The sequence below is a fragment of the Neopelma chrysocephalum genome, unplaced genomic scaffold (assembly GCF_003984885.1).
Source record: "Neopelma chrysocephalum unplaced genomic scaffold, ASM398488v2 Primary Assembly neopelma1_63, whole genome shotgun sequence".
Taxonomy (NCBI): domain Eukaryota; kingdom Metazoa; phylum Chordata; class Aves; order Passeriformes; family Pipridae; genus Neopelma; species Neopelma chrysocephalum.
In genome coordinates, this window is record NW_020897720.1 from 10,638,505 (window position 1) to 10,657,831 (window position 19,327).

At 58.0% G+C, this 19,327-nt stretch overlaps 2 protein-coding genes across 3 annotated transcripts; one reads left to right on the plus strand and one right to left on the minus strand.

The window, feature by feature from the left end:
* Positions 1-2,472: 2,472 nt before the first annotated feature.
* CCDC69 (coiled-coil domain containing 69) lies at positions 2,473-11,136 on the plus strand. Of its 2 annotated transcripts, none has more exons than XM_027682336.1 (9): positions 2,473-2,553; positions 7,452-7,521; positions 7,931-8,091; positions 8,307-8,382; positions 8,573-8,646; positions 8,883-8,984; positions 9,178-9,297; positions 9,524-9,621; positions 9,800-11,136. In XM_027682336.1, the coding sequence occupies exons 1-9, from the start codon at positions 2,506-2,508 to the stop codon at positions 10,113-10,115; spliced, it is 1,065 nt and encodes a 354-aa protein (XP_027538137.1). In that variant the 5' UTR covers positions 2,473-2,505; the 3' UTR covers positions 10,116-11,136. The 2 variants fall into 2 exon arrangements, with proteins under 2 accessions (XP_027538137.1, XP_027538138.1); XM_027682337.1 differs by having other exon boundaries at positions 9,796-10,046.
* Positions 11,137-11,856: 720 nt separating this feature from the next.
* Positions 11,857-17,058, minus strand: LOC113967304 (cationic amino acid transporter 2-like). Its single transcript, XM_027682811.1, has 12 exons — positions 16,686-17,058; positions 16,420-16,575; positions 15,995-16,163; positions 15,591-15,727; positions 14,981-15,203; positions 14,378-14,514; positions 14,150-14,252; positions 13,877-14,019; positions 13,351-13,517; positions 12,638-12,746; positions 12,258-12,374; positions 11,857-11,939 (listed from the first exon to the last, which is right to left on the minus strand). Exons 1-12 carry the CDS (start codon positions 17,056-17,058, stop codon positions 11,857-11,859), a joined length of 1,917 nt encoding a protein of 638 aa, XP_027538612.1.
* Positions 17,059-19,327: the final 2,269 nt, after the last annotated feature.

The following is a 19,327-nucleotide window of genomic DNA, read 5'->3' on the forward strand; positions in this document are numbered from 1 at the left end:
ATCTCCAGCCTGCTGCGTGCAGCCTCCAGCAGCCCCAGCCCCAGCCCCATGTGCTCCCTGGACCCCCAGGGTTCTCTGGTTACCCTACAATGCCATGGAAAGCCCCTGCTTTGCTCAAAAGCAGATGAACAGAACAGTTTCTGGCTGTCTAAGTGCTGCCCTGCAAATGGAGCGAGTTATCAGTGTGTTGAGGCAGAGGAGGATGAAGCAGGGCTGAGATGGGAGATCTCTCCAGCAGGCACACATCCCGTGCAGCCTGCACAGAAAAGATTGGAGAAACCAAGAAATTGCTAAAATCAAGCTAAAATAAGAGACCTCCGGGGCAGCACAGGCAGAAGCTCTGGCTGGCAGTCTCACGTATGCACCCACGGACTGAAGGAAGGCTGTTAACGTGCTCTGGGCAGCCCCGCCTCCGAAAGTTAGGGATGTATAAAGTGCGGGTTGTAGCTGCTATGGCGAGCATGGCACACCGGAGCCTGCAGGGGAGGCTGGGGAGCGGAGTGCTGTAGCTGCTCTTACTGAACATCCCCTCTCCGAATCCCAGTTCTGCCTTGCTGGCTTGATGCTTCATCCTATTGTGTCCAAATGCTCTGATTTTTCTCCACCATTAACAAGAGAAACCCTACCTGGAGCCCCACTTTGTGGCACAGGGGCATCCCAGTGCACCCCCTTGGCGCCCCACAGTAAAATGCACAAATTTCCATGAGCACATGTGCAAACTGCTGGACCTTCGTGCACCAGCAAGACGTGGTGGCAGCTGGACAGGCTGCTCGTCAGCTGCCCCCACAGTTGCTTCTGTTCGCAGCCATGGCCCCAGCGATGCAAATTCAGCCTGGAAATACGCCTGTGCTTCAGTGCTTGCCCCTGTAGGCCTTCAGTCTCCAAAGTCTAGACCAGGATTTTTAATTAACCCCGGAGAGGTGGAGACCAGCACCTTGCACCTACAGGCCTTTTATCTCGCAAACGATCTACTCAGCCCAAATAAGTGCTCTCATTCGGGAGAGTTGCTGCGTTCTGAAGTGCTGGGAGAGATAAGAACAGAGACGTTTTCAGTGCTCTCGGTGGTTTCTGAGCAATGGGAGCTGATGCCAGAAGCTGCTGTGACTCACGGAAACTTCACTCAGGTTAAGAAGCAGCCACCCAAGAGGACGCAGGATACTTGTCCCTCCAGTCCCCAGGAAACTTGGGGCAGCGTGTGCCTGCCTCTCGCCTTCCCCACCCTCCTATCCAAGTAGTGTTTCACAATTTCCCCCGTCCCAGGGTTACCAGGACAGAAAAAACACCTCCAACTCGAACGTGACAGGACAACCAGGCACCTCCACTCCCTCGCTGTCCAGGCAAAATGCCAGGGTGCTGGCAGCCCCTGAGCCGCGGGCTGCTTGGATTTCTCCCAGGGGATATTTAGAAAATGTCAGAATAGAAACTTGTTGACAAAAACTTGCAGTGTTTCCATATGGGCACAGCCTCGTGACCAGGTTGAAACTCTCCCGTTTCAGCAGTGCTGGGTGGCAGCAGTGGGTTTTTCGGGTCAGAATGTGTGGTCATCTAGAAATATCTAAATAAAAATATTTTTTAAAAAGCACCTAAAATAGTCATCAAAATAAAAACATTCAGAAAAACCTGCTTTTCCTTCCGCTGTTTTTTAGACAGGACACTTTCAAATCCATTTGTTTCCCTACCTCTTCGGGACCCATTTCCGAAGTGTAGGATTTCCTCCTGGAAAAGGGCACCCTGGCTCCAGGCCCAGAATTTGGGGTGTTTGGGATGCTCACGAGGAGGGTTGCCAGGATGCAGTCCCCCAGGCAATATGGACCACACTGAAAGCCCCCTCCAGCCAGCACAACGACCCCCAGAGGAGGGGGTTTCCTGCCAGGAGAAAACACCCCAAACCCATCACTTTTCCACAACTACTCCTGCACAAGCTGTAATTTCATGGAGTGATGGCGAAAGACAGGATGGATCCTGCCTTCACCCTCACATCCCTCCTCCTACGGGGCTGGGGTGGGTTCAGCAGTGGGAGGCCCCCGAGGCAGCCCTGCTCCAGCTGCACCCCAGCCCTGGTGCAGGGGTCCTGCTCGCCTTTCTCCTCTCCCAGGAGACGACACCCCCCGTGCAGGGGTCCTGCTTCCATTATCCCACCCCCAGGACGGAGATCCTCAGTGCAGGGGACCCCAGGACCAGAGCATTCCCGGAGCACCCCGGCCCAGGGCGGGGACACCCCGGGGTGGAGGGGGCCGAGGGCCAGCCCCGGGGGCGGGCGGGCTGCGGCCGGGGGCCCTGCCCGCGGCTCGGGGGTGCAGAGCACCCTCTCCCGGCGCTGCCTGTCAGCAGCTGCTGGACTTTTTTTTTATTATTATTTATTATTTTTTTTAATTATTTTTTTCTGCCTGCCAGCTGGGGCGGCTCGTCCCATTCCATTCCGTCCCGTCCCGTCCCGCCCGGTGCCGCTCGCCGGGGGATGCCGCGCCCCGCGCCCCGCGGCTGAGCGGGTCCCGCCGGGGCTCCATGGGCTGCACCGGCAGCGCCCTGCGCTGCTGCCCCGTCGGTGCCGAGGTAGCGGCTGCGGGGGCTTTTGGGCTGGGCTGGAGTGGGTTTGGGCTGGGCTTCGCGAGGGGTCGGGGTTCGCCTGGCATCGGGGTCCGTGGGGTCGGGGTCTTGTGGGACCGAGTGTACGTGTTGCTGGGGTTTGATGGAGCTGGGATTCGCGTGGGGCTGATGTTTGTGTGGAGCGCTGTTTGCATTGCTGGGAACGTGGTCCCCCTTGCCCCGGGGAGCGGCGGGGCCGGGCAGTGCGGCTGTCCCCGGCTGCCTGGGACCCCTCCGGCATTGTGGTGGGGGAGCTGGCAGCGGGAACAGCGGGAGCTGGCAGCCACCTGCCCTGCTGCTGCACCCTCCTGCACCCCTCCGGGCTTACCCCCACATCACGGGGTAGTTCATACTTCAGAGGGTGCAGCATCTGGGATGAGAATGCCTGTTGGAAATGCTTGTCCCATAGAGGAAAGGGATGGGTTCCCCCAGCTAGATCTCTGCCAGCCTCCCGCAGCATCCTCCCTTGTCCCAAAAGTTGTGTCCCTTTGTGCTGAAGGCACCACTTCTGTTGGGGAACACTGTGAGTGCCCTGCAGATCTCAGTGCATTGGTCTTGTGCGAGCCGAGATGTAGAAATTATCTGCTGATTATTATTATCAACATTTTTATTATTATGTTACTGTTATTTGACGTGCTCATGCTGCCATAGTGCCCCACCATCGGCCTTGGGAGTTGTTTATGCAGTCGGATGTGCTGTACTGGTGTCGGGGGTTTGTGATCACTGGAGGGTGGCAGGGGCTGGAGGGAAGGCAGAAAGTCCCTATGGTGCTGCTGTGCCCCCTGTCCCCTTGCAGAGGTGGCTGTGAGAGCCCAATCACCCGGGACCACACGGCTGGAGCAGAACCCACTGCTGGGGTGTGCAGGGGGAGCAGGCAGAGAGCTCACACAGCCCCACAGCCAGCAAGTGCCTTTATTTACAGCACTTGAAGGCTTGGCCACTTCTCCACATCATGGAAAAAAAATCTCACTCTTTGCTATGTCATAAGATCAGACACTTCTGGGCTGGTTTGTGGCACTGAGAGCTCACAGGAACGGGCATGGGACAGGGAGAAACAGCAGCCCTGAGGCCCCAGGTATCGAAAGCCACACATTTACCGAAATGCGGAAATTTGTCATTTGCCTGCAGACGCCTCCCTTCCTGCACTTACCAGCTCTCCAGCCCTTCTGCTCAGCCCTGTGGCCTGCTCACCGAGATTCATGCAGCATAAACTAGCCCTGCCACTGTGACTAAGTTGAAGGTTAATTCTGAAAGTAGCACCTAAAATCCCCGTTATGGCTAAAAGGGGTAAGGGAGGCCATGGGGTTGCTCCTGCCCATGTTCTTGTCTCTAAGGTACCAAAAGGTGGGGTGGGAGACCTTCACCTCCCACTGCTGATAGGTGGACTCACAGAGTTGGTCCCTTGGGGTTGCTTGGGTTTTGTGGGAGACCTCAAACCCCAGGGGTGAGCCCGGCCAGAAGCCAGGTGCAGGTCATGGGGTTGGGGGCTGTAATGGGGCTGGGGGCTGTGGAGGCTTTTGGGGCCAGTCCCAGGTTGTAGGTGACCTTGGGGAGCTGGTGCTGGGCTGGATCCCATGGGCGGATGGCATTCCAGGAGCCGCTGTGTGCCCTGGGGGAGTCGCCTTGGCAGCCTCATCCTTCTCCAGCACCAGTCTGTGGGCAGTGGGGAGATAAGGAGGTACAGACAGAACCCAGCCCTGAGCTGTGGACACTGTCCCTGGAGTTCCCTTCCTCTCCAGCTCCATCCACCCGTGCTTGGCCACTCATGGTCCCCGCTCGCCCTTTGGTCGTGCTCCTGGCATGAGAGAGACCAAGTCGTCTTCACAAAAGATCAGGGCTGAGGTTTGGACACCTTCCAGGGCTGGGGTGAATTTATTTTGAAGATATAGGAACTATACACAGCAGCAGGAGCCAGGGAAAGGTCAGGATGCAAAACCCGGGGCTGGCAACAGTGTGAAGGGTTTGCGTATGGTCTGTGGTACAGATCTGACTGCAGGAGAGGTGATAGTCATCTTGTAACACAGCCGTTGCTGGAGGAAAAACAGTAGCAGAGTCGAAGACAGGTCCCACGAACCTGTGCCAGCATTGCTCTGGCAGCACTGAGCATCTGCTGCAGGTCCTGGGGAGGTTTTAGGGTCATGGGCCAAATCCTGGCCCCCTTCTCCACAGCCACAAAGCAAAACCTCCTCCCCAGGAGCAGAGTCGGGATTTAAATACTCATTTCCTGCCTTTTGGTGATTTCCTTTGCTAGGTTGTATGGTTGAATTGCTTAATATACTTGTAAAACAGGAAAAGAGGAAGAAAAATACGGTCCCCTCACGCTAAGCTGAAGCAGAGGTTGCAGCTGTGCCTCCGCACCGGTGCTCCACACCACTGGCATCCTTGGAGATGTCTCAGGTCCTGCTGGAAATCCCGATTAATCCATCCATAAACAGTTCCACTCCAGACTATTAAAAATATTTAGTTCTAGGAATGTAGATACCTTTGGTTTTTTCATAGCTGGAAAGTATTTTTTGGCAGAGGTTTCCATGCCGAGACCTTACAGGATAAGCCGTGCTGCGGATGGTCCCCACCTGCAGGATGTTTCAGGCTGCTTCTTCCCCTGGCCAAAGTTGTTCCAGCTGGAGCAACTCCCAACCTTCTCCTTTCACACACAGTGGATACCAGGATTGTTTTCCAGCTCTCCAAAATGTGCCTGATACCAGAGGCCCGGGTGCCACATGCTGCTCTGGAAGCGGCAGCAGAAGGTGCCTCTGTATTTCAATGCATTCAGCCACATTTTGCTTTTCACCCTGGCTTTGGCAGTGGAGCTTTTATCCCAAAGGACAATGGAGTGGTTAGGAGTAAAATTAGCTCTAGACACTGTTTTAATTGCTCCTAGAGGTAGGAAGGTGCCTCACTCGTAGCCTTGGGGCAAGTATTTAGATTTGTCTGCTGATGCTGGTGAACCTCTTGCTTGCTTCAGCTATTTCTGGGCTCAGTGCAGGTGTCTCATATAATCTTTCTTGAGAGGCCAAGGGGCTCTAAAGCCCTATCCCACTGGGCTTGGGGTGTGGGAGAGAGGTGAAGGTTCTATGGATCTGTGCTCGGGACATTGCCCATGCTATGGAGGTGACCAGCCCTGGGCTCTCTGTCCTTTGCCAGAGAGCAGGACACATGCAACAGAGGTGGTTTGGTTTGAGGGGTTTGGGGGTCCCTCCTGTAGGTGGTAACAGCATCCTGCTTGCAGAAAGGCTAAGATCATCCAAATTGGGGTCCGTGTGACCCCCCTGTGTCAGGATGGTTCCCACACACACCCTTTGCTGTGTGGGATTCCTGTGATGCCCTCAGGCCTCCAGAGCCCTAACTGTTCATCCACCACCCTCTCTCCCCCCACTCCCATTGCAGGACATGGGTACGTTAAATAGCAGGAAGATGCACATCGGCAGGAGGTGTGTGCAGGGGACATGTTGGGGTCCCTGGGGGCCCTTTGCAGGCAGGGCTGTCGGGGCTCAGCAGCACCCCAGGGCACTCCACATTTTGAGTGAGCTGTGTGGACAAGGGGAACAAGCACTGTGAACCCCGACTGCCGGGTGCCTCCTCGCCACGTTTCCTGGGCCACGTTCAACGCCTCGGCCGCTCGCGCCATAGAAGGGAAGATAAAGCCGTGGCTTCCCAGCAGCTCAGAGTTCTCCTGCTCTCTGGAACTGCGCCTCCCTCCAGCTTCAGAAGGGGGGCTGCAGGGGAGGCAGAGGCAGGGACGCCTGTTTGCTTTTTTTCCCAAGCCAGGCTCCCTAATCTGGCTGTATTTGGCCACGCTGCTGTGACAGTGGGGGAGCAGCCGGCACAGGGGGGTCCCCGGCTCCCCACAGGCAGCAGGGCTGGTTTTGGTAGGGACCAGTATTTTTGGGGCAGCTTTGCCAGGGGCTGGAGAGCAGCAACGTGTCTGCAGGTGGATTTTCTCACCCATGGTGCATCTGTGCCTCTGCCCAGAAGCACGTGATGGGCATCAGAGGCCAGACTCGCCCTGCGCCGGTGAAGCCGAGCTGTGAGAGCGGGAGAGCTTTGCTTCTATCTTTCAGCAACTGATAAAAATATATCCACTTCTTTTTTTTTTTCTCTCCTCCCCTCCAAGTGACTAAATTAAACCCATGCAGGGCTGGAAGGCATCCCACGGAGCTGTGTTGCTGGAGGCAGCTCCCGGCTCTGGGTTATCTCAGCCCCGTGGCAGCAGTGGGAGTGTGCGGGAGTGCGGGGCTGAGCGGCACATTCCTGCGCTCCTGAGGTCATTGCTTGGCCACCGCCAGCCCTCTCCTGCTGCCAGCCCTGCACAGGGTCTGCATCGCCTCTGATTTATGGCTGTGTTTCATTTCTCACTCCTGCTCCAGCACGGGATGTGTCAAAGCCCAGCTGTGTGATGCACTGGCAGAGGGGTGTGTTTGGGGGACTGAAAGGTGCCAGAGATCCTGAGCATCCCAAGACAGGAGGAGGGTGGCAAGGCAGTGACACAGCCGATGCCCTGCCAAGTGCTGCCTGCTGTTCCCCACCCAGTGTTTTGCTGCTGGAGTCTATTTTGCACCAGCACCATGTCGGGGGGTGGCGGGGCAGGGAAGAGTTGTGAGCATCCCCCAGGTTTTCCAGCTGAATGCTATGTGGTGGAGTGTCTGGGATGCAGGCAAGTGTCATGAGCTTGAGGCTGACTGATGGGCAGCACATGCACTCCCATGGATGTTCAGGGCTGGGAGAGGGCAGGGGGCTGAGGAGGGACCACTGCTGCTTGGACGCCCATGTTTTAGCAGGACTGAAGAGTGCTCCGTGCAGGGTGTCCTCTGCCTGCAGACGCCCCCTTTGTCCCCCCCTGCTCCAGCCCCTTCTCTTTCTGCCAGAGACAGCTAAAAGCCCAGCAGCAGAGGGGATCGGCTTCCCAGGAGCTCACAGCCTTGAAGACAGAGAATGGTGAGACAAAAAGTGTGTTTTACCCCTGCTGTGCTTTCTCAGTGTGATATTAAGCAGCCTGCACAGGGCTGGGGAGGATGGGGATGATGGCTGAAGGTGGTACAGGAGGGCAGACAGGGCATCCCAGAGAGAATGGCATCCCAGAGAGAATGGCATCCTGGAGCCAATGGCATCCCATCCTCTCAGTCAGACAGGTCACCCCCAGGACTGGAGGCCTAACAAGCTCTGTCCTCTCTGAGCCTGCCAGCACCACCCCAATTAGTGCTATTTGGACAGTGAGATGGAGGGAGGTATTTGAGGGAGGAGCAGAGGGCTGGCCACCGTGCTGGCAGGTCGGCTGCCCAGGATGTCCAAGCAGCCTGGGTAGCAGGATGTGGCCAGTGCTGTTTCAGCCGTGTTTGTCTTGCAGCCAATGCCTCCCTGGTTTCTGAGGACGGGAAAAAGAAGGCAGTGCTGCCAGAGGAGTGGACAGAAAGTGCAAGATTCCTCCAAGGCCAGGAGGAGGAGGAGCAGCTGCAAGATGCTGGCCGGGCGGGCACCACAAGCATCATCCAGGACGTTCACATCCAGGTTGGTCGGAAAGGCACGTGCTGCTGGGGGCAGTGGCTGGGCGTGGAGCCTGTGACCAGCCAGGACTTCCCAGGCCATGATCACGGACCTGGCACATGCTGGGCTAGGCTGTCCTGTTTTTGGGAGAAGGAAGGGGTTAGGAGAATGTTAGGAAGCCCGGAGTGGTGTGGCTCTGCATCCCTTAAGCTGGTGTTTGTCATCTCCCTGCTTCCCAGGTGGAAAAGGCAAAAGAGCTGGAGCTGAAGGAGCAGTTTGATGCCCTGAGAAGAGAGCACACGGAGACCCTGCAAGGTGCATGTCAGGGCAGCAGGGCTCTTTGCAGCCCTCCTGTCCTTTTCTCCCATACTGCCAGCGCTCCTCTGGCTGCCTGCAAGGTTGCAGGGGTGCTGCTCCCCTGCTCCCCAGAATTGTGGGGCTCAGGTGGGACTTGCTGTCCCAGTGTCCCCAAACCAGTGACATTCAGCTCATGTCTTCCCTGCAGAGCTCCAGAGAGCACACGAGAAGGAGAAGCTGCTGCTGGCAGAGTCCCACCACAGGTCCCAGGCGGCCTTACAGGTACCTGTGGAGAAATCCCTGGGGAAGGGGTGCTTGTGGAGGGCTTGAGGACCAGCTGCTGGTTCTGCCATGGTGCCCCAATGCTCCTCGGTGACCATCTTGGTCCCTGGTGTGCCCGGAGTCCACACCAGCTCCTCCAGCCCTGGGGTTATTTGGGCACCATAGCACAGCAGTGCTCTGCCTCGGGAAGAAATCCCAGATACCTCTCATCCTGTTTTTTTCCCTGGCTGCCCTAGGAGACAATTGAAGCACTGAATTCCCAGCTGAAATCCTTCCAGGAGAAGATGAAGCGGGTGGAGGAGTCACTCTTGAGCACAGACTACAAGAAGCACATCCAGGTGTGGGGAGGGGTGTCAGGGAGGGGGCCTGCTCTGGGGTGCTGACTCAAAGCCAGGGGGATTCTCTGATGGACCCTGGCAGGGGGGCTGGAACCAGGTGGGAGCACAGGACAGCTGAAGGGGGGAGCAAAGCCTGTCCTGGGAAGGTGCACATGCTGTTGAAGTCCCTTGAACACAAGTGATGGCCCTGCAGGAGCATGGGAGCCCCAGCCCCTTCTGGGAGCAGGAGCTGGAGAGCCTGCACTTCGTCATTGAGATGAAGAACGAGCACATCCATGGCCTGGATAAGAAGCTGCTGCACCTGGAGACCGTGGTGGGTTGAAAGTGGGGGCTGCAGGTGGGCTTTCCTCTTTTCAACTCTTCTCCCCACCTAAATTCTGCCCAGAAATTGCAGCTGGAGTGAAGGTGGATGGAGCCTGGTTCCTGTCTTGGAGTGGGGAGGGGATGTGGGTGCAATGCCACCAAGCCAGTGTTCCCCCAAGATGGGGCGGTGGAGGGTTCAGAGGTGCTCCCTCCTCACCCTCATGCCCCTCTTCCAGGAGGAGAAGAACCTTCTGCTGGAGGAGAAGGTGAAAACTCTCCAGCAGGAGAACGAGGACCTGCAAGTTCGCACCCAGAACCACTTGGTCATGGCAAGGTAAGTGCTGGTCCCACGCGCCCAGCGAGCTCCCCACTGCACAGGTGACACCTCCAGGTGGCAGTGGGGGGAACACTTCACAGCCTGTGGTGGCACCGGGTGGTTTGCGGGAAGCAGAGGGGCTGGCGGGCGCTTTTCCCAGCGGCTCCGGCAGCACGTGCCGTCTGCCCGCAGGCAGCTGTCGGAGGAGCTGCAGGCCGCCCGTGGGGCGCTGGAGAAGGAGGCACAGCTGCGGGATCAAGCTCACCGTGAGAAGGAGGAGCTGCTGTACCGTGTGCTCAACGGGGGGGACGGCACCCCCTTCCCCCTGGCTGCCGGCGAGGTGCCCCTCATCGCCACGTAGCACAGCGCCCATGGCACCGCGCGCTGCCGGGGGGGCTGCCGGGGCTTTCCCCGGCTGTGTGAGCCCAGGGCTGCTCTCACAAGTGCCCCCCCAGCCAGGGCAAGGTTCCGGGCCGGCCGAGCCCTCGGGGCACCCCGTCAGACCGGAGTAATGGAGCATTTCACAGGACACTTGCGCCTGCCTTTCCCCAGCCCGTGCGGGGCTGCAGAGGGACCCTGGCCACCCGCCCATGCCATCCCTGCACCCCTTCCTCTGGTGGCAGTCTGTGGGGGGCTGTCTGGGGGTAAAAGGGGTCAGCCAGGACACATAGGCTTGCATTGGGCCGATCTGACCCAGCGCTTGGCTCTGAGCATAACCAGCACCAGTGCTGCCCGGGGTATGAGGTGAGGATGACGAGGTGGTCACTAGGATGGAGATGAGCACTGGGAGGATGAGGAGGCACTGGCAACATGGCGTCAATGGTACCTCCATAGGCAGGGCTCCCATCCCTGCCCTCCTCCCATCACCTCCGTCACCTTCAGCAAATGTCTCCCAGGGGTTGCTCCTACAGCCCGGGTGTGTCCCTGCTCACTGCCACAAAGACCCCAAGTTCTCCTTGTCCCCGCTGCCCATCAGCAGCACCACCAACCCCATCTCCTGCCCCAAAGCTGGGCAGAGGCTGCATGCCAGAGCTGCACATTTGGGGAGCAGAGCATCCTCCCAAGGGACAGGAGGCTTCAGCAGGTCACATCCTGCTCCGAGCCAGTGCATCCCCGTCAGGGAAGATGCTGCCAGCATGGCTGTGGGTCAGGGCTGGATGCACACAAGCACTTTCCACTGGATGCACGAGTGTGGTGGGACAGTCACTGCTCTGGGGCTGTCACTGGCCCGTCCCCTCCCCAGGGCTGTTTAGCCAGGGGTGTGCATGTCTGTGTGTGTGTGTGTGTGTGTGTGTGTGTGTGCGCACCAGGCAAATGTGCTACTGGCTGTAACAATTACAAGTTTGTAAGAAGCAGCAGCCTCAAGAATTCCATCAGTGGTTTTGGTAACTGGTGCAGGAACATCCCAGAGTGGGGCTGTGTGCTCTGAAACCCGGCATGGTGGGAAGATGGGGAGGGTGGGAGCAGGCCCCACAAAGACACAACAAGGGAGCCCCAGAGGAGGCCCCTACAGCTGATCCCTCTTTTCCTGCTCCTTCCCTCTTTTCATTCATTTCAATGGGCTCCCCAGCATAGGGCAGACCCTGAACCTCCCAGCCCTGCCAAGGCAGCAAGACCACTGCAACAGCCGCTTCTGTCCTTTGTGCTGACCCTTATCAGGAAAAGAGCAGCTTAACGAGGCAGCCAGGAAGCCAACACAGATGCGGGGTCCAGCTCTTACCCATACACCTCCATGAGGTGCCCAGAGGGGGAATAGGGGTGCCTGTTTTGTCAGGAACATGTCCCCCCAGGGCACCTACTGCTCCATGCATCATCCAAGCATCTCCTTGGCTCTGGGGATGGGTGGTGGGGCAACTTCCAGCTTTGCCCAGCAAGCTCAGGGATGTGGGGGGACATGCCAGGTGCTGTAGCACCAAAGCAGAAGATGCCACAGGAAATCCTGCCTGTCTGTATCTGAAGGGGACGGGATCTCTGGGAAAAGGAGATGAGGTTGGTGGGGTCTGGCATCCTGCTCTGGACACCTGGTACCATGTCCCACCACCCCAAAGGCAGATCCTGTGTGTGACCTGGAGAAATGTGCCTGGTTCTGGGAAAGGGGAGCACTGGGAAATGAGAAGGAGGAATAAATGTGTGCAGAGAAGGACTTGCCCATGGTAAGGAGGAAAAAGCCTGGACCAGGCAGTACCTTGGAAGTCAATGGGGGACAGGCAGGTCAGCCCTGCCTGACTCAGGGTGCCCGGGCAACATGAGGGGTCAGGGCACTATGAGAAGCCTTTGGTCCACTGTGAGCAGCTGAGGGACCAGGGTGGGCAAGGGGCCAGAGGGACAGTGGGGCCCTGCACAGAGAGATTTCAAAGGTTAAAAAAAATGCACAACCCAATAACAGCAGCAAAACCACTTGTTTGCTTTATCCTCTCCAAACAGAACTCCTTCTGCAGAGGCTCCCTGTAAGGATTTGGGTTGCTCAGGGAGGTTCACCAGACCGAGGGGAAGCAGCTCTTGCAGCTGTGGGAGGGCTGTCCCCCTCTGCAGGACGGGACCCTCAGCCCAAGGGGCCTCCTTGCCCCTGGGTACAGGATGGAGGGAGCCAGGCACTCAGGGATGAGCCTTCTCCTTTTATTGCCCCGGAGCAGATGGGCACGGGGCAGTCCCACAGGGCTCCAGGGCCACTTCCCTGGCTGTGCTTCCCGGTGGCTCCCAGGGAGCTGCCCCTTCAGGCCAACGGCCCTCAGTGCTGTGCCAGATCCCATAGCCAAAGTAAATAAGGAAACCTGGGAACAGGCAGAGTAAGGTGTGTGTGGAGAGTTTCTCTTCCATCTGCTCCCAGCCACAATGTGCTCACCCCTTCCCATTCTTTTGGGCCGTGTACCAGAGGACACGGTGCTCCCACCACCCCTGGACAGTGAAGTGCAGCATCTCCTCCCTCGCCCACCACTGCTCTGAGCAGCATCAGTGCCACAGGCTCTCAGACCACCAGAGCTTCACCCAGAGAGGCTGCTGCCAGCTCCAGGAGCTCACGGGTGTCCGTGCTTACCGACAGCCATCCAGAGCAGGTACCGCAGCCAGGCGGCCGCGCTGAGCCGTGCCATCAGGATGCTGTTAATGGAGATGCTGAGGAGTGGCAGGAAGGGCAGGCAGGGAACCTGCAGGGACAAAGCACAAGGGAATGGGGTCTTCCCTTCTCCCAGAGGCACGAGCTGGCCTGCAGACAGGGGTTTTGCAGCTAAATTCAGCTCTTTGCTGCTTTGGCTAGTTGCTGACAGGCGAGGGGAAGCCCAGCCTGGCTGTGAGGCTCAGAGAGCCAAGCTGGGACTGCAGCCTTTGGAGGGTGGTTTGGTTTATGTGTCCTGCACTAGGGCAGGAGCTACTGCAGGATTTGAGGGGGGAGGCAGAAAGCCACTAGCAACACCAATCCAGGGTGTCAAGGCCAAGTATCTTTTTACTGAAGAGCATCTCTGATTCCTGCAGCAGGCACTGGACTCATTAGGGATTGCAGGAAGTGCCCCTTCAGCCTGCAGGATATGAGGGGAAGAACCAGGCAGCCTTCATGGTCCCATGGAAAACCCTATGAGTTGCATGCTGCCTCCAGCAGTGCTTTATTAAGGTGGATGCGGCAAAGATCTGCCTGACCTAAAGCAGAGGGAACACCCCCCAATGCCACATCACTCTTTCTCCCTGGGGACATCCCTCTCTGTGCCCCAGGTCTTTCTCCCTGGGGACGTCCCTAGGGCTGGGCTGAGTGCTCACCATGAAGGATGCTCTGTCCCGGCTCTGAGGCTGCCTCCAGATGAGCAGAGCTGTTGCCAGGATTCCCAAGAGAGGCAGAGCCAGAGCTGCAATGCACCAGGCACCCCCAGCCCACAGGCAGGGCAGCCCAGCAGTGCTCACCCAGCTCAGGGCACAGACCAGGGCAACTGTGGAGGGACCACGGCAGCGTGTCAGGGCAGCACTTCCCCAGGCAGGGCCCATCCCTCTCCTGGGATGCAGCACCCAGGCTGCCATGGTGGGACAAAGGACAACTGGGAGACAGGGCTGGGTGGCTTGTCATGATGGGTTTAACTTTTCTCTCCAGTCTGGGAAGCAGAAGAAGCTTGAGGTTTCCCAAGGTCCCATTGGGGCCAGCTGTGTGGCAATGGGGAGAGGGCAGGAAGGAGCCAGGCAGATCCTGCATCCTTCTGGGTGGTTTTCACTGAGCAGGAACCTGCCAGAGATGTCCCCTGTGGGCCCCCCACGCTGGCTCCCTGTAAAGCCCATCCATCACTCCCGGGCGCACCTACGGCTGTCAGAGCCCAGGCCACTGCAGAGGAGGAACGTGGGGTGGGATGCAGGGGTGGCCGGACAAGGTGGTCCCACCACAGCTGCACGGCTGGGACCTTCCCCACAGGATTGTCCCAAGTGGTGGATCCAGGCTGATATCTGAGGGGCAGATATTGGATGTCAAGGCACATGAGTTTGCACCTGCAGTGCACCCAGGCCAGAGCCTTGTCCCAGGCATGGCCACATCAGAAGCTGGGTGAGCCCTGTGCCCTGACCCCAGCAGTCTCACCTGAGCAGCAGCACACAGCCAGCCACCATGGAGTAGGCCAGCAGTGTGCCAATGGACATCGTGTCCACCAGGGCTTTCAGGTCGAAGAGAAGGGCCAGGAGAGCTGCAGGGACAAGAGGCCCTTTCAGCCTCCCCAGCAGAGCTCAAACAGCTACTGGTAAGCTGGACAGAGAGAGGACACCCACCAAGCCCTGCTCAAGGTTAAGAGTAACCCAACCACTCACCCACCTGCCAGTCCTCCAGACACCAGCGTTGCCACCACCGGGCACTGACGGCGACTAACTTTGGCCAAGGGTTTGAAGAGGAGCCCGTCTCGAGCCATTGCATACAGGATCCGTGGCATGGGGAACATGGAGCCCAGGAGGCTGCAGGAAAGGGAGGAGATGGGGGGAAAGATGGAAGGAATCCAGGAGGTGCCATCCTGCCTTTTGCTCCTCCACAGGAGCTCCCATTACTCTGTATTGTCTATGATGTTCTCAAGACCACTCTGACAAGACCATCACCTTCCTCACCACTGGATGATGGGCAGTATTTGGGGAAGAGATGTCCACAGTCTCAAGGAGCCCTGTGCATGCCAGAACACCCCAGCCCACTCCTGTGGTCACAGTGCCATCTGACCACTTCCTCCAGCTTTGGGCTCAAAGCAGAATGCCAGGGGGTTTGGCTGCTCTCCTTGATCAAGAGGGTCCAGGGTTTGTGGGGAAGTGCTGAGGGATTTTGGCCAAGCAGGGGAGTCAGAAGGAAGGGGTTGGGGATAGCTCCTGGATGTGTTAAAACTCCAGTGCAACCTTGTTCTTAACCACAGAACTGCCATCAGAGGACGCCCCTCACCTGGTTGTCAGGGCACACAGCGACCCTGCAGCCACGGTGTACTTTGCACTGCTCCAGCCAACGTACTCAAAAGCCACTGGGAGTGGGCTCATGGTGTCCAGGAGGTAGTAGGGCATCATCAAGGTGAGGGCGGCAGACACCCCAAAGTACGCCAGGAAGCAGATGAGGAGGGAGAGGATGATGCCCATGGGGATGGATCTCTGCGGGTTCCTCACTTCTTCCCCTGGGAAGGACAAGCTCAGCTGTAGGAGCAGATGCTCATTTAACGTGCACAGCATGCTGAGAGCCCAGCTCAGGCTGGGGAGTATATCCTGTATCCCTCCATGAGAGGGGACACAGAGACCTTCTAGTGAGGACCACTAGACCTCCCAGGCTCCAGGGATATAGGGATGGGGAATGTCTCTGCTTCAGGATTAGCCCAGACATGCCACGTGGACTCTTGTGGTTCCTCCTCTGAGCACAGAGGGCAGGAGAGGGCGTCTGCAGCACAGAGCTGGGAATGTGCCTGTTCTCAGCCCTATACCAGCTCCCGGGGCTGTGGGGACAGTCACTGCTATGGCCCCCAGTCTTCAGGGGAGAGTCCCACTGGCATCACCCCCACCTCACTTACCCGTGGTAGCAATGCAGTCAAATCCAACAAAGGCATAGAAACAGGTAGAGGCTCCAGCCAAGGTCCCAGTGAAACCATAGGGCATGAAGCCTCCCACCCCAAAGGCACTGGTCGTGTTGTTGGCCATGGACTGGTTCCTGGGAGGAGGAGGAAGAGTCAGGCAGTGCAGGGGTGTCAGTGCAATGCAGTCCCAGGAGGGGGTCAGGCTGAACAGTCCATCCAACCTGCTCAGCCCTCAGCACCAACACAGCAGGGCTTAGGACTTTGGCTCTTTGACACATTGCCACCAGGGCAGGGAGAAATGGGAGAAAACAGGATTTCCTGGGATAAAGCATTAGGGGAGTGACCCAGCCACACTCATCCCCACCCTGAAGTCAGCACAGGGAGAGCAGAGCCCCTCATACCCATCCTCATGGGAAGCTGCCCGTGGCAGGTCGTCCTCCCCGAGCTTCCAGTTGCTCAGGTCACCTTTGATGAAGCCACTCACTGTGATGAAGAGGAGGATGAGCACGTTGAGAGCTGTGAAGGCTTTGTTGACCATGGTGGACTCCTTCACTCCAAAGGAAAGAAGCCCTGGAGAAGAAAAAACTAAAACTGGCCAAGCCCCTGGATGACACCAGGGTAGACATCATTTGGGAGGGCAGAAAAGGGGGGACAGTGGTAGAGTCAGGAGGACCTGCAGATTTCCCCAGATTCCCCTTCTGTTCCCCACTCTTCGCCCAGGGAACCGGCAAAGCCTCAGAGGGGTCAGCACAATCCTGAAGAGCCCACACTGGGGTGAGGAGCTTATCCTACCTGATGGAGGGTGGCACAGGGGGAGGCATCCTACCTGCCAGCAGGACCACCAGGCCAGCAGCAAAGACATCTGGGTGCTCTGCCAGCCCCACAGAGCTCATGGCCGCGTGAGCACCCAAAAACCTCCCCATCTTCTTGCCGAGGAGCTGGTCGAAGGTAGCGCTCCAGGCCCGGGCAACACTGGCAGTACCTGGGGAGAGGTGACGCCTGGGGCAGTGATGGTGGTCCTGGGAGGTCTCAAATGACACCCAGCAAAGCCACCAACACAGCAAAGGTGGAGGGATCGAAAGGGCCCTGTACCGATGACGTAGGACAGCAGCAGATTCCACCCAGCGACGAAGGCCCACAGCTCGCCCACGGTCACGTAGCTGTAGAGATAGGCAGACCCAGCCAGGGGCACCCGGGCCCCGAATTCGGCGTAGCACAGCCCTGCCAGGGCAGACACCACAGCTGCAATCAGGAAGGAAAGGACGATGCTCGGGCCAGAGCTGGTCTTAGCCACTTCCCCTGCCAGGACATAGACCCCAGCCCCCAGGGTGCTGCCCACTCCCAGGGCAATGAGGTCCACGGTGGAGAGGCAGCGGCAGAGGCTGGAGCCCTCTGAGCTGCCTGGCACTTGTTTTCTGCGGGAAAGCATCTTTGGAACAGAGCGTAGGCGGCCCCAGCATGGCATCTGTGGGAGAGGAAAGCAGCAGGCAATAAGGATACTGCTGCCCCACAGGCACTGACCACCCTGGGGTGTGACCCAAACCCAGCCTGAATGTTTTTCTTGCAGCTCCCACCATGCACACGGTGCCTTCTGGACTCTCTGGGTGCTGCCTGTTCTCTGCCAGAAAAACAGCCCTTTGCCAGGAGTTCTCAGGACTGGAGAACAAGGGATGCATGGCTCCATATCCCATGGTGCTGCCAGGCCCTCCAGGTTACCCCAGAGCAAAGCAAAGCCTGTGCCACACACTCAGAATTCCATAACCTGCTACTTACTGGCTGCACGTGGCACATCCCTGCGGCACGGGGGACACAGGGCCGTGCAATCCCTGCTGTGGTGTGGAGCCAGAGGGGACAGGGACCACCCCGGGGTAGTGCCCCACACCCTGACCCACAGGATGGGGTGCTATAAATCCTGTGGCACAGGGAGCCCCAATCTCCAGGACAAATCCTGTATCTCCTAGAGGTGAGGGGCTGCTGCCTTCTCACCCCCCCAGCAGCACCCACACACTGCACAACACCCATCCCGCCCTGGGCATCTCGCCCTGAGGATTTTCCCTTCTCCTACTTACTCCGGCCATCCTTGGGGCAAACTGCTCCAGTGGCAAGCTGGTGAGAAGGACGAGCACCAGGCAGCCCCCTTACACTCTCCCCTTAAATCCCTTTTGGGAGTGCCCCGTCCCTCCCCCCGCTGACCACCGCTCCGGGCTGCACAATGGGAAATCTATGCAGAAATATTTTTCCCACAACGCCTTCCAAATCATACACACAGCCTGCAATGCTAATAGGCTCAGGGGCATTATTGAGGGAGTTTAATTCACTTTTCCAAGCTGCCTGGGCAGGTGGAAGGGGGAACCCCTTCCCTCTGTCCCCAGTCCCTCGCACCAGGACCCACATCTCCGTCTGTGGAGATGGTTTTGGAAAAAATCCAGGCAGAAAGGAACAGAAGCATGGCCAGGTTGGGGTGCAAGGGTGCATGTACCTACAGCCGTGACTGTACCCAGGCTGAGATGTCTCTGGGGAACACAGAGGAAGGTGAGCAGGTCCCAGAATTGGCCGCAGCAGTGAGGCAGAGGAGTGCAAACCCAGCTCCGAGGGATGTTTGCAGCAGCGTGTGCAGCTGTAGCTCCAGAACCAAAGTCCTGAGGCTGCCTGCACTTCCCTGATATTTGGACACTGCCAGGGTGCATCCCACAGGGGCTGAGCAGCAGAGTGTGAGCAGGAGCTGGGATAAGTCAAGAGCTGGGCTTTAATGAAGGCACAGGGCTGTGTGGATGGGGATCCCAGGTCAGGCTGCTTAGGGCCAGTAAGTCACAAGAGTGTCCTTGGCACCAGCAACACTGTTCTGCAGGGCTGCTCCTGGCAGGGAGAGGCCATGAGGGAAGTAACAATGTGGCCTGGCTGGTTATCAGCTTCTTGCAAGAAGAGGACCAACTCTGGGCTCTGAGGAGAGACTGGAGATGGTGTTTGGGGTGAAGAGCTAACTTTGATTTTATTGTAGATAGCGCTCAGGCTGAGTCTGTTTACAGTATTTGGAGACAAAACCCTCTTAGGCTGTGGTTCAGCACATCCTCTGGCTTTTGGCTTCCCAGGAGCAGAGGAAGGGAGCATCAGCCATGCAGGAGCAAAGCAAGGAAGGATCCAGAGCATCTAAAGCATAGGTGTGCGCTCTAGCCACAGGGCTGCATTATCCTGGCTGCATGGGGCAGCCCCATGTCCCCAGAGCACCCTGTGAGCTGCTGGGCTAACACCTCTGGGGCAGGGGGGTTCGGCACACCATGGCACAGCCAGGGGCACAGGGAGGAGAGCAGGGCTGTTGTCCCACACTACAGTGCAGGGTGAACAAAGCCGTGCTTGTCACCCACGCCGTCTCACATGAGCGAGGTCTCCAGACATCAATGCCAGCCCAAGGGAACATTGCCCTGAGAGAAAAACAGGGCACCAAGGAGCAGCCAGTGCTAGCTGGCCATTAGGGTCTCCCCCTCCCAGGCTGCCTCCAGGGGAGCACAGCCCTGTGGCTGCAGGACAGCCACCGGGTATGTCACAGCCAGCCTGGGGTCCCTGCTGCCCAGGACAGGCAGGGCTGAGCAGCTCAGATGCCAAACAGCCCCAGAGAGCTGCTCAAGCCAGCAGGTACCACCAGGGCTTGGAAGCCTGAAAAGTTACACACCAGCAACCTTCAGCATCTCCAGGGGTCCCTTGGTTTTATCTGGTGTCAGCCAGAGCACAGACACCAC